General features: G+C 35.1%; 1 protein-coding gene across 1 annotated transcript in view; it reads right to left on the reverse strand.

Annotated features, from left to right (window-relative positions):
* LOC140157512 (ankyrin repeat and fibronectin type-III domain-containing protein 1-like) overlaps positions 1-14356 on the reverse strand; it is a 261195-nt gene that overhangs the window by 177775 nt on the left and 69064 nt on the right. Inside the window, 1 exon segment of the mRNA XM_072180736.1 lies at positions 3829-3980. Coding sequence (XP_072036837.1) covers positions 3829-3980 — 152 coding nt within the window.

Here is a 14356-nt window from a genome sequence, read left to right on the forward strand (position 1 = left end):
AAATAGTATTTGTAAGGTATCAACCACATTTCTCATTCCAATCATTTTCCCCCTGATATTTACATATTTATGTACAATTTGGCTTCGTTCTTTGAAATAGTATTTGTAAGGCATTGGCCACGTTTTCTCATTTTAACCAAATAGTCCCCTGATATTTACATATTTAAGTAAAATTTGGCTTTATTCTTTGAAATAGTATTTGTAAGGCATCGGCCACATTTTCTCATTCTAACTATTTCTCCTGAAAGTAGCAAGGTTAATTCAAAGAAGTAGTGTGTGGGTTACCAGGTAAGTTGAACTTTTTTTAAAGAAGTATGTGGATTAATGCAAATATTGGGGTAAAACTACAATCCCGGACAAAAGTAGTTCTAACACTTGTGTCAAAGTAGGACTGTTTGGGACCGTATTTCTGATATACTTGACATATTAAAATTTTGCTTTCTTTGACGTGAAGTCTGAACCATTTCCTTCTATACAACCCTCCCCCTGCCCCACCAATCAATGTTGGATGTTTCTAGGGGTTCATGACCAAAAAAACAACAACCAACAACATTGATCAGGGCGAAGGGGGCATATTTGATGTACTCATGTTAAAGTGTTTGAACAATTATGACCGGGATTGTAGTATTACTATTTAGTTTAATTTGACGAAACCAAGCTAAAACATACTGTTTTTGCTGAGTTTCATCAGTGAACCACTAACTTTCTTAAAATTCTCAAAGCAGGTGTTGTTGTGATCAAACAGCTGACTGACAGGAAGCAGGAAGTGATGTTAGACTTAGTGTTGGTGCAAGCAGTGGATCACTACATGACTGAGATGTAGGCCCCCTCATCTCTGTTCATAACTGCTTGCAAATTTGAATTGTCAAATTTGTATCAAATCTAACCAAATTTGTGGTCCAATTTGACCATGAAGGTAGTTATCTAGTCAAAATCACAACATTTTAATTGTAAATTGATTTTAAAACGAAAAACTTTCATCAGGTTAAGGTCAAACTGGAATGGTCTTTGTGTTTAGATTAATTTACCCAGAAACAGCTGTATTAACATGTAGGCCTCACCAACATGTGATAAGCCGGCAATGTCACTATCAATGGAGCCAGCTGCCCCTAATGAATCACCAGATATGCATGGAAATCCATGTGGCTGTGATTTGTGTATCATTCATAGATAAAACCAGAAATCTATATTCAACTTTCATCTGTTCATTTGTTCATTCATTTATTCAGTAACAGTACATCACCAATTCATTCATTCATTCATATTCTGAACATGAAGCATCATTTGAAAATTGCCCTTTAATATCTGATGACTGATTTTCTGGAACCAATTTTAGTAACATGATCTACAAATTGCATTATGGCTCTTGAATCTAGGGCAGACCATGCTTTTAGTTTCTCATATTTATGAAGCTAAAGAGCTATGCACAGATTTGTTGGAATGGACCTCATACCTAAGATACTTCTTCCCCAATTTTCATATTTTGCTCGCCGAATTATCGAATCGCACACATAAAGTTAATCGCTAAGTGTGAATAAATGCGCGTACAAGGACGGTTTGTTGGTACACTTGCGGCGCAATCGCAAAAAAGCACTGACGTCACTACCAAACTTGAAGTAAACCAATGTATAGTTCTCTTGTTCAAGAACGCTTTGTATACAAAGCATTAGGGCATGCAATGGAGCAGTGATGTCAGCGCATATTACATGGGCACAGCTACAAATGCACGCTTTTAAGACGCCGCCTAGATGCGCGTGGGAAACATTTGCCTTATATTTCAAACACTGCCAACATTGCCACTCCGATTATAGCATACAATATATCACTATGGCTCATGTCTTTACTAACACATCCTTGCCCTAGATTACTGCATTAATTGCCCATCATTTTACACATCTACCTGTTATCGCTGGAGACATGTCCTGACCTAGATTACCATATTGATTGCCCATTAGTTTACCATGCCCTTGCATACACATCCTTCCCCTACATTGTAGATTACCACATAATAACAATCTACCTATTATCATCAACCTGTTATAATTATCACCATATTTCCACATATAATCCATATCTCATCACTGGGGACCATGTCCTGCTCTAGATTACCACATTAATTGCCATTACCACATAGACCATGCCCTTGCAAACATGTCCTTCCCCTACATTATAGATTACCTCATACAATATACCTGTTATCCTTGGAGATCATGTCCTTAAAAACAAGTCCTTCCCCTAGGTAACTGCATCAACTGCCTTAGATTACCACAATACTTGTCCATTTAGATTACCACATAGACCATGTCCTTGCAAACATGTCCTTCCCCTACATTATAGATTACCACATGCAATATACCTGGTATCCTTGGAGATCATGTCCTAAAAAACAATGTCCTTCCCCTAGGTATCTGCATCAACTGCCTTAGATTACCACACTACTTGTCCATTTAGATTACCACATAGACCATGCCCTTGCAAACATGTCCTTCCCCTACATTATAGATTGCCACATACAATATACCTGGTATCCTTGGAGATCATGTCCTAAAAAACAATGTCCTTCCCCTAGGTATCTGCATCAACTGCCTTAGATTACCACACTACTTGTCCATTTAGATTACCACATAGACCATGCCCTTGCAAACATGTCCTTCCCCTACATTATAGATTGCCACATACAATATACCTGTTATCCTTGGAGATCATGTCCTTAAAATCATTTAATGCATCAATCGCCCATCATATTACCACATACAATCTACCTGTAATCACAGAGGACTATGTCCTGCCCTAGATTACCACATTAATTGCCCATCGGATTACTGCATACAATCTATGTTTGCGTTGGTCCATGTCCTCAAATACCATCTTTCTGTGTTATTATGTCACATTGAGGGTTTTTTTTGTAGTCCCAATTTTAGCATTTTGGGCATTCACTGCAAAAGTACACATAATTTACTTATTCAGATTTTTATCCAGACAATCATTCTTACCTTGATACCAAACATGGCCGGATAAAAGATTACCACATACAATCTATGTGTTATCAAAACATGTGTTACAAAACATGCCATTCACCTTGCCATATAAAACATCCAAAATGTGATGTTATCATGTAGGATTTCTTGTATACCTATTGGCCCATTTGTAGCTAGTTGTCAGATGTAATTCACTATAAAACCCATTTCCCCAAGTACATTATAGTATATAGTGGATTATTTAGACACCATCATTAAGTTTACCATTCAACATTTACACAGAGTACTCCAAAATGCAAATTGACTCATTTGAGGCAATCTGATACATATCGGCCCACATAGTCAATTTGTCAGTGCCTCTAGGTATTACTCAGTAGAAGATCAATTGACAGGGTCTGAGCTATATGCTCTTATACTAGCATTCTAAAGATTTGTAATGTGCATTTGACCCAAGAAGCCCTCAGCCAAGCTTATTGCAAAGGGACATGCTAAGGCCAGTATAACGAAAAGTACAAAAATAAGAACCCCAAGAAAATTTCCTAATATATAAAGTGCAGTGATTTATAGTAGACTACTCAGCACAGACACAGACCCACAAGCCTCAGCACAATATTTACATTTACGGTATTATCACTGACTATGCTATACAGTGCTCAACCTACAGGAAGATAGTCAGATCTATACTGCAGATCAGGACTCAAAATAAGCCAGGTCCAAGGGTCCATGCCCTCAAACATTTGTAAGGGCACCAACAAAAAAATCAAGGGCAACAGCCCGAATGGGTCCTCAGAAATTCTGGCTTATTTCGAGACCTGAACTTGTGCAAACAAAATTTGAACTATTGCCTTACCTGTACTAGATATTCCAAGAAGAGGTGCCGATGCTCTAGCTCCAACAGGTATCTTTGGTCTTGGTCCTGAGATAGATTGATCCGAGTCTCCTCCTGTAGCAGCAGGGGCCGTGAGAGAACGGCAGATTGGTTTATGTCCATTGTGTTCATTGCTATCATCAGGAGCACGGTGGAAAGAAATAGTAGGTAAAGTAAAGTTATGGAACATTGTTGTATGAGCCAGAAAAATTACATGCACACATGACGAACAGGTGATGAGATGAAAAACTGTAGCTGCATAGTAAAGGTGTACACTATAGATACATAATTCATTGACTATGAAAACATGATCATCAGTCAGTAGTTAATTGCACACACAGTAACACAATGCGGTCATATCCTGCGACTTTGTCTTCACATAGGTCAAATGTTGAGTGGTCATTGTAAAGTAGATTATCACTTTAAAATGTCTGCTAGCGTGCGTTGAGGAATGAGGGTAATATCAAATCAACCATGCATATTTAACAGCATCTAAAGTGCCGGTTTCAAACACACATATTTATCAAGCATCGTGACGATGACATTTAATGGTAAATCTTTACAGAAGTAAATTGATCTGTAATTCAGGGCAAAATATAAAATCCAGACTCAGCTTATAGAAGTTCTTTTAAAAGGCTAATGAGGCTTTGCCAGCTGCAACCAAGGGCTTGGTGGAGATGTACGCATAAATCAAGGTGGCCATCCGATGTCAATAACGTTCAGGTAAACACTTAGTTCTCTTGTTTTTGCATAAGTCGTATATGTAATCAATATGAGAAGAACCATTTAATGATGGCCATCATCTATCCCGCCAGCCAGCCAGTTAGTTATCTTGTGTAACACCTGTACAATAGTACTATTGAATTAATGCTCAAATAAGTTCCATGTTTAATGATCATATATCCACTTAGCGTTTACATCACCCATATGAAGTTATACAATTCAGATCAGTAAAGGTCACCAATGATGTAATTTCCAGGGCACTGCAAGGTGTTACTCTGGTCGTGAACTTGATATGATGGTTCATCAGCTTTAGATAATTACATCATAAATTGCTTTTGCGAACTTGCAGGTAGTAAATCACAAGAACTGATATTATATAGGTCCTGCTTCTAATGTAGGCAGATTGCTTAGGTGAGTATCCCTTCAATGAACTCTATCACTGATATATACAGTGAGAATAATTGAAGTGTAAAATAAATGTTAAATAGAAATAATCATTGCAGAAGGTTACGTTGATTTGAATAAGAATGTGAGATTAGGCTTATTATAGCCAACAGGGCCAACATAAGCACAAATAAACACTAGATAGCTTGATGTACATCAATGTAGAGCTCCAAACAAATACTTTCCAAGAAATACCGATTTCCATAGATTTCTCGCAATCAATTTCTCATCTAATAATTCAACTCATTCCATTATCAGAATATTAAAAACATTGCTGAAATTGGTAAACAAATCTTCAAAGGCATCACCTCAATTCAACTTAACCATTAGCACTCAGCTATATATATGTGGCAAACATCCTTGATAAAGTTGATCAATCAATCAAAAATCATGAGTCTATAATTCACATCCCATGTGTATCATCGATGCTGTAAGTTGTATCTAGTCATTACAGCGCCCTATTACAGGCTCTTGTATGGATTATTCCCAGTATAAGTGATTCTTAGTACACAGTACAAGGTACAGAGTTCATTAATCTGTGATGTTCAATCAAACATTCAACAATATTTGAATCTTTGTTGGATAACCTGCTGCCTTCCAATCAATTGAATACTATATTATCCTCATAACAAATCAACTTGATATGCTGTATATGTAATAACTCAATCAATTTCCAAGGTAGCAAGATAAATTCCAATTTTATGAGCGAAGCGATAACACAGTGATAAAAATCCACTAATGGCTTATCCCCTTTAGCTCAAAATGCCACTTTCCTGAATTTCGCGCCAAACTTGACTATCGACACACATATATAGTGCAGATTCTAGCATGCCACACTACTTTGCAATTTTTGGTGTCTCCCTCACTGCTTATAAATTGTTGTCATCTCTGTCTCTGACAAGGTTAAGAAAGTGAAAGACTAACTAGCAAGTGTACTTGGATGATGTATCCTACTGATGGTCTGTGGCCGAGACAAAGTGATAGAGTTGTTCCAGGAATGATGTATATAGTGGCAGAATTGCTAGTAGTAGCAATGACCGTGTGTGTGTATAATGCGTGTGTGTGTGTGATGCTACAAAACTGAATTGCTTACTGCTAGTGAAATCAAACTAGCCTGAGAATCCCTTGATAACCGTGTGAACTGAATAGATTAAGGCTATAAATGTATATGTGACCAGCTCCAACAAAACCCAGAACAAGTCGCCAGGCATGTTTTTGAATTATACGCCTTTGAAGATGACATTCCTATTTAAAAAAAAATCAAATTTTGGAATTCTTAATTTCATTATATTTGACTGTGGGACATAAGCAGTATACAGACTTTTTATTATGCGTACAATATTGTATGTACAATATATGTACGTTATTTAATCTATTGCCATTCTATTTCCAGTAATGTTTAAGTTCTAACGAATGTTTGATGACGTAAAATCGATAATATATTTCTGCTAGATATTGTATGTAACATATTATCGATTTTTCGTCATCAAACATTCGTTAGAACTTAAACATTACTGAAATAGAATGGCAATAGATTAAATAACGCATATATTGTACATACAATATTGTAAATACAATACTGAGTCTGAAGCGCTTAAGTGGGCTTTCAAATCCTTGAAAGTACTTAGTAAAACGAGGTTTATTTAATCAATAACTATGATATTCCCTATTCAATCCTGTGTAAGGGAGGAAACTAATTAGCCCATTAGGCCTACTCAGAATAGCAATTTTGCAAAAATATTAAGGGATCTGGAATGAGCGTTTATTTATTTATTTATTTATTTACAACATGTTTTGAGCGTTTCGACAGAATTTTTTGTGGGACATGAGAGCACATCAGATATATCAAATTGCATTCTGAATACGAAGAATGTCTTTCTGATATCAAATAATTTTTATTTTTTGAAATTCACGATATAATAACAATTTTATGACAAATTATTAAAATTTGATATTTTTCACATTTTTGATATATCACAATACTCGAAGTAAATTTGATAAATCTAATGATATATTCTTAAAGTGTATGTAGCTGGGAGGAAAAGCCGACGATCAATTGAAAATTTTGACCTTTCATCCCACCTACATACACTTTAAGTATAAATCATCAGATTTATAAAGTTTACTTCAAGTACTGTTAAATATCAAAAATATCAATTTTTAATGATTTGCCATAAAATGTGTATTACATTGCGAATTTCAAAAATCAAAATTACTTGATATCAGAAGGACATTCTTTGTATTCAGAATGCAATTTGATATGTCTGATGTGCTCTAATGTCCCAAAATAAATACTGTCCAAACGTTCATACCCCACCCCGTAAGGTACCATTTACAAAATTATCCATATCTTGAAAAGTATTGATGCTATTTATATAAATTTTTTAAATGATATTTTATAAAAGCTTATTGTCTAGTGCTTATATTTTTATTCAAATCATGAAATGTCAAAAATGCATCTTATTCCTGGTTTTGTCAGAACAGGTCACATATCTGGGAATGGGGAGAAGAGATGCAGTCCTTTCACCAACCAGGCAAAGTCCCTCTGCTTTGTATACTGAGAATTCTTGCATATTCATGAGGGTCTATCATTCAATCAACTGTGTGCAACAAATCCTGCAAGTCTTGCGTGCCTTCATGTTCATGCAACAGAGCATTGCGTGTCTTTGCGTTTATGCCAACGCCCATAGAAATATGCAGTATGTGCAAACTGTGAACCTTGACTATATGTTGTCTAATGTTATTATATAAATTTAGATGAAATCAAAATATAAAATTGGTTGTATATTGTTGTTGTTGTTTATATTATAATAATAGTATTGATGTATTAATGACCCGACGCTGAAACAATTTATTTATTTATTTATTTTATTCATATTTATCCAGGGTAGCCCAATTCAGCCGATAGCTGGTCTTACATGGGGCCCTGCAATACATTTACATAGCATTAAAAGGCAACAATTTTCAACATGCAATTTATATAAAATATACAACTATTAGATACAAAATTAAAATTCAGATATATATACAATTTTCAAAGTAGAATAGAAATACATCATTAACAAGTACATGCTCACTTGAATCTTTGCTTGAAAGTCTGCACATTTATAGAACTCCCGGGATAGAACTTCTTACATCATTACTCAGTTTATTCCAAACCTCAACCCCACTGTATGAAAAAGATGATTTAACAACCTCAGGGGGGGTCTGCAATGAGGTTGTTCTCTTCATAAAATCTGATATTGCAGACCTTTTAAAGACATTTTGCCGACCTTTTAAAGACAACTTAAAACAAAATTTCAATCAGCACTTGATATCAGGAAATGTTATCCAAAAATCCAGAAACAGTATTCAAGGTGGATTTACTCAAAGGTGGATTTAGTTCGGTATATTTGGTGGATTTAGTTATGTATATAAGGCGTATTCAGTTCAGTATTAAAGCTGGATTTAGTTCAGTCTGTATTTAAATGCCTGAAAACACACCTGTTCCAGGGTTAATTTTTCTACCTATTGTTTTTTTCTCTGTATATTGTTCCTTGTGTATCTGTATAATGTTTTGATGCTTCTTGGTTTCATTTGTTTTTTGATTTGTGGCATGCTCTGTAGAGCACCATATAAATATTGTGTAATAATAATAATAATAATAATAACAACAACCACAACCACAACAACAACAACAACAACAACAACAACAACAACAACAACAACAACAACAACAACAACAACAATAATAATAAATTAAAACAAGCTTTTAACTCACGCTCTCATAAATTCACACAAGAGTGTGCCAGTAACGCATTACACAACTTGGCCAAACTGTGAGCATGCTATTCTATATTTATAGGCTACAGGGTGTTATTAGTCTTATTTTTTTTAAGCCGAACAAACTTTATAGTATACTATAGCCTCCTGAATTTATTTTCCATCTCAAAGTTCAGCCAGGCATAAATTATGCCAATGTAAAAATTATTAGAGTTTGCAAAAATTATTTGAGTTTGTAAAAAATTATTTGAGTTTGTAGAAAATTATTTGAGTTTGTAAAAAATTATTTTAAGTTTGCATGTCCCTCATGGTACACCGTACCAAAGTATGGCTTTAAAATGTAAAGTTCTAGTTTAGCGACCGCAGTCTAAACATGATCCAGCAAGATGTAATAGGAGTACTGTGTGAAGGGACAACATGCAAGAGAGTGTATTGATAAAGACAATACATGTATTCAGCCTTCCCTGGGAAATTAGAACAAGAACAAGTAACCTTGCTTGCTACATGAAAATGTATGGATTCTTGTTAGTTGAACCTTTGTGTGCATATTTGGTGAGCACAATTGATAACATAAATATTGTGATTATAATTCACTTTCAAAGATGTATGCAGACGGGAGAAACTATATCTATTTAAATATGTATGGTTTTGAAATGAGATGCTGGGAACTCTTGTTCAAACATGATGTGTTAACTGTATGGGTTTTCACATCTCAATTCAAACTCATGGTGATTTGAGAATATTTTGTGAGGTGCAGAGAAGGGTTTCACTTTCATCTTTTAAATCAAATATAGGGGACATGACTCTTCATGTGTATAAATACACATACAGTTCATCATCCCTTATCAGGACCTCTTTCATACAGATCTCCCTGTTATCCCGCTGTGTGATCTCAATAGTAAACCATGTTTTAAATACTTTGACACCTTAATTTTATGCCTTTATTTTTTATTTAGAAGAACATATCTTATGTTACATACATTACTTAAACATCATCTTTTAGAGTTATTATGCCATGGAGTGTTTTGTCCCAATTTTAGCACTTAGGACACTGAATGCAAAAGTACATATGATTCACTTATCCAGATTTTTAACTTATCTAGACGATGCTTGGTCCCACCATGGCCGGATAGAAGAGGTTAGACTGTAAATAAATCAAGAATACTAAGAATATAGGTTCAGAAAGGAAGTGGCACCAACATATTCCAGTCATGTGCATAGAATATTCAGTGTGACCACCAAGCCAGAAAACAGAATACACAGCCTACTGCATCCAGACCCCACATACTCTCACATTTTCACCTGCTAACAGGACTCTGGATTTTCAAACCAAGGACCTTTAACTTGGATCATACCTCTGTGCCACACCATGAATCTGAAGTTTTGCATTCCAACTGAGACCTGATCCTATCCCAGCAATGCATTTTCACTCTGCTTGAAATATGCTGGTGGGGAAAGGAACCAACGACATCAGCAGCCCCCTGTTACACCAAAACAAGTGTATTTTGGTCAATGTCCCTGGTTGAAGGCATTCACCAACATGTAGACAGTTACACAACTGCATGCTTGCACCAACAAACAAATGTCAAGACAGGTGCATTTTAGTCAATGTCCCTGGTTGAAGGCATTTATAATAAATTCATTTTACCTTGAAAGTCGCGGAGGGTCGTTCAGAACATTCCAACGAGTCCAATAGAGTGAACATGATAATGCAATTGATTTCTTCAGGAAGAAAATCTTGTTTATCATATGAGCCTACTAAACACAATTGAATACCTGAGTGGAAGAAGGGCCCAACTCCATCAAAACTGTTTTTGAGATATTAAGAAAAAACTTAATATTTGGAAAAGTTTTATAGGTAGAATGTTTTTACCTTCAGGGGACCTTTAATACATGAACATACAATATTACATACATTCAAAATTATATATGATGTTTCCATGGTAATGGTACAGGTCTTAATACGAGCTGGAGGTGGGCCCTTCTTCCACTAATATACTGCAAGTGCCAGTTCCGTAAGCAGATGTCTTATAAATAGCTACAGAAATTTGGTAATTATCTAAATAGAAGCATGTAATATGTTAGCAAGAAAATTTATTGTTGTGAAAAGCAGATTTCATGGATGAACAAAATTCCTCTTTAACCCAATATTTGTGGAAGAAGGGCCCAACTCCATGGAGTTGGGCCTTTCTTCCATAAAAACCATGATTAAGTGTATGTGGAAGACTATTTAGGAAGTGGATTTTGGCTCATCGTTCACACACAAGGAAGAACAGTCTGCAGGCAATAAAATGCTGGGTCTAACTCATTTTGTAAAAAATTGGAGTTGGGCCCTTCTTCCACTCAGGTATTCAATTACTTTTTGTTGGCCGCTGAACTAATTTTTTCACTAACATAGGTCTATGCATTTTACTTCATAACGTGTTCCCATGTTGGAAGTTGACAAGCTACTTCAATACTTGCTTTAATTAAAGAGAAAACAAGTATGGATGCAGTATAGACAATTGAATGAATACAATTTATTTGTACTATCATTCATCTGATATAACTATTATATACCTCATACCTAATCAAGAACATAAGAAAATATTGTAAAGGCCATACACATTTACGCAAAGGGAGACAAACATAATAAAGTGAATCTGTTCTTTTCATTCTCAATCGTTAAAACTGTGGAACATTTCACATGCATGCTGTTTGTCTCAATGCCTTCTCGGGACATAATTTAAATCATGACACTGTCGGTCAGCATAGATATTGAATAAAATCTGAATCCCATCCATCAATTCAAAGCTCCATCCTTTTTTGAAATACTGGTTACCAGCGACTTAAAATGTATGTACTATAATACCAACATGTATTTTGGTCAATGTCCCTGGTATTTACCAACACATAAGACAGTTGCACCCCTGCATGTGTGTGCACAGAGAGAGATAGCACACAAACACACAGAAAGACAATCTAACAAAAATGAGACAAATTACTTAACTCTATCTATTGCAGGCACAGAGGGAAGTCTGTCACATTTGTGTGTTGCTCATGGAGCTAGGATCACCTTACAATAAGGTTAATTCAAAAAATTAAAATTTCCTTAACCTGTGCATTCAATTAAAATATGCAAATGCAAAATTCATAGACATTTTGAACGGGAAGTTATTGGTAGCCTCAAGTAACCCTCCTCAAAGCCAACTTTAACAAAACACTGTCTTAAGTACAAGTCACTTTTACCAAACTATAAAAACATGCATTAATGAACTAAACACAAATAAGACCTGTAATAAAATACAAGAAGTCTTGAACATTGAAGGGGATATAACCACTCATCAAATTCATAAAGTAACACTTAAGCTATTGCTTTTAATTTTAACGGCTGTCATTCCTAGTAGTGAAAAGGTAAAGGCAATTAAAACAAACCCTGATTTATAGCGCGCTATGCCATACCCATAGCCCATAGCCATAAGGCCTCTGTGCATAATTTACAGATTGTCGCTGGCCAATATGACCCCAATTCATTTAATAACGCTAAATCAGGGGTTTGCAGCTAGGAAGCACATATCCCAATATGGCCCAATTTATTTTATAATAATAGCAAATCAAGGACTTGCAGCTATGAAGCACAAACCCCAATATGGCCCAAATTCATTATATAATATAAGCAAGTCATGGTTTTGCAACTAAGAAGCACACATCCCAATATGGCCCCAATTTATTCTATAATAATAGCAAATCAGGGTCTTGCAGCTATGAAGCACGCACCCCAATATGGCCCAAATTCATTTATTAATAATACCGTAGCAAATCAAGGTCTTATGGCCCAATTTATTTTATGATAATAGCAAATCAGGGACTTGCAGCTATGAAGCACAAACCCTAATATGGCCCAAATTCATTCTATAATAATAGCATATCAGAGTCTTGCAGCTAAGAAGCACACACCCCAATATGGCCCCGATTCAATCTATAACAATAGAGAATCAGGGTCTTGCAGCTAAGATTAAGAATCACACCATATTAGACATGTAACACAATAACACCATGCAGTCAGGATGAAAGTTTTTATAAAAAGACAACTTAAATAATTTGAAAGAACCTGGTATTTGTACTTTCATATTGCTAGCTTCAGTAGATAGCATTTATGGGCATGGGTGTGTCATCTTCAGTAGATAGCATTTATAAACATGGAATTGTTATCTTCAGTAGATACCGGGTAGTATTTACAAGCATGAAATCTGTAAGCTTGAAATTGTATCTTCAGTAGATAGCATTATAAGCATGTAATTGCTATCTTCAGTAGATAGCATTATAAGCATGTAATTGTTATCTTCAGCAGATAGCATTATAAGCATGTAATTGTTATCTTCAGTAGATAGTATTATAAGCATGTAATTTTTATCTCTCTTGAATGGATATGAAAATATAAATATTTAAGTTACATTTATGCATGTAGCATGAAACTCGGAGTAGTGGCCATGATGTGTTAATTAAACTTAATTAATTATTTTATAAGTTACATTTAATGTATAAAATACATTGCTGTCATTCAACAATTAATTGTAATTAGTCATTAAACTTATACGCCAGTATGTCAAATTTTTTGAAAAAATTATTCTCCATTCAAAATTGACATATGACATGTGATACGCCAGTATGTCGAATAATAGTTGAATTCATATCCATATTGGCCACACAGCCGCGACATACCAAAATAGTGGTGTATGTCACATATTTATGACATAGTGGCATATGTCACTGATACGCCACTATGTCGTCCAAAACAAGGGGACTGTTGTACACAATAATTCCATTGAGTGAAATAGGCCAAGCCTAATTAGTGATAATATTTAATTAATTAATGACATGCATGTCTTGAAAGTTTGTCAGAATGTAGAGCTTTATACATAGATTATGAAACTGATCTTATCTCATTTGGTCAAAAATGGCTGATACGCCACTATGTCTTGCGAGTGACGAATTGTTATCTTCAAGTAGATAGCATTATACACATGTAATTGTTATCTTCAGTAGATAGCATAATTTATAAGCATGTAATTGTTATCTTCACAAGATGACATTTGTAAACATGGAATTGTTACCGTCAGTATACAAACTTTTATGTATGGAATTGCTATCTTCAGTAGACAGCATTTATAAGCATGGAATTTTTATCTTCAGTAGATAGCATTGATAACCATTGAGATGTAATCTTTAGTAGAAAGCATTTATAAGCATGAACTTGTTATCTTCAGTAGATAGATTTTATAATAGTTTCTTTAAGGGCTTTAGGCTGTAAGTTTTAAGAAAATTCATATCCTACAGCAAGAGGGTCACCCCCTAATAAATATATCAAGGATGTCTACTGTGTATGATCATGTTTCCCAATGGTACTAAGAGTTGTAACCACAACATTAAACTTCAAAACCACTTGAATATCTCATCATACATCCAACATGAAGGATTCTAGTACTAGAACATCTCAAAAAGTTGTCAACATTGGCTAAGAATGGTTGCAAGAGAGACAGATGGGGTTTCCCCTTCATTTTATCAAATCAATGTGTCACACATTACAGTAACAATAGAGCCT

Source organism: Amphiura filiformis, chromosome 1 (assembly GCF_039555335.1).
Source record: "Amphiura filiformis chromosome 1, Afil_fr2py, whole genome shotgun sequence".
Taxonomy (NCBI): domain Eukaryota; kingdom Metazoa; phylum Echinodermata; class Ophiuroidea; order Amphilepidida; family Amphiuridae; genus Amphiura; species Amphiura filiformis.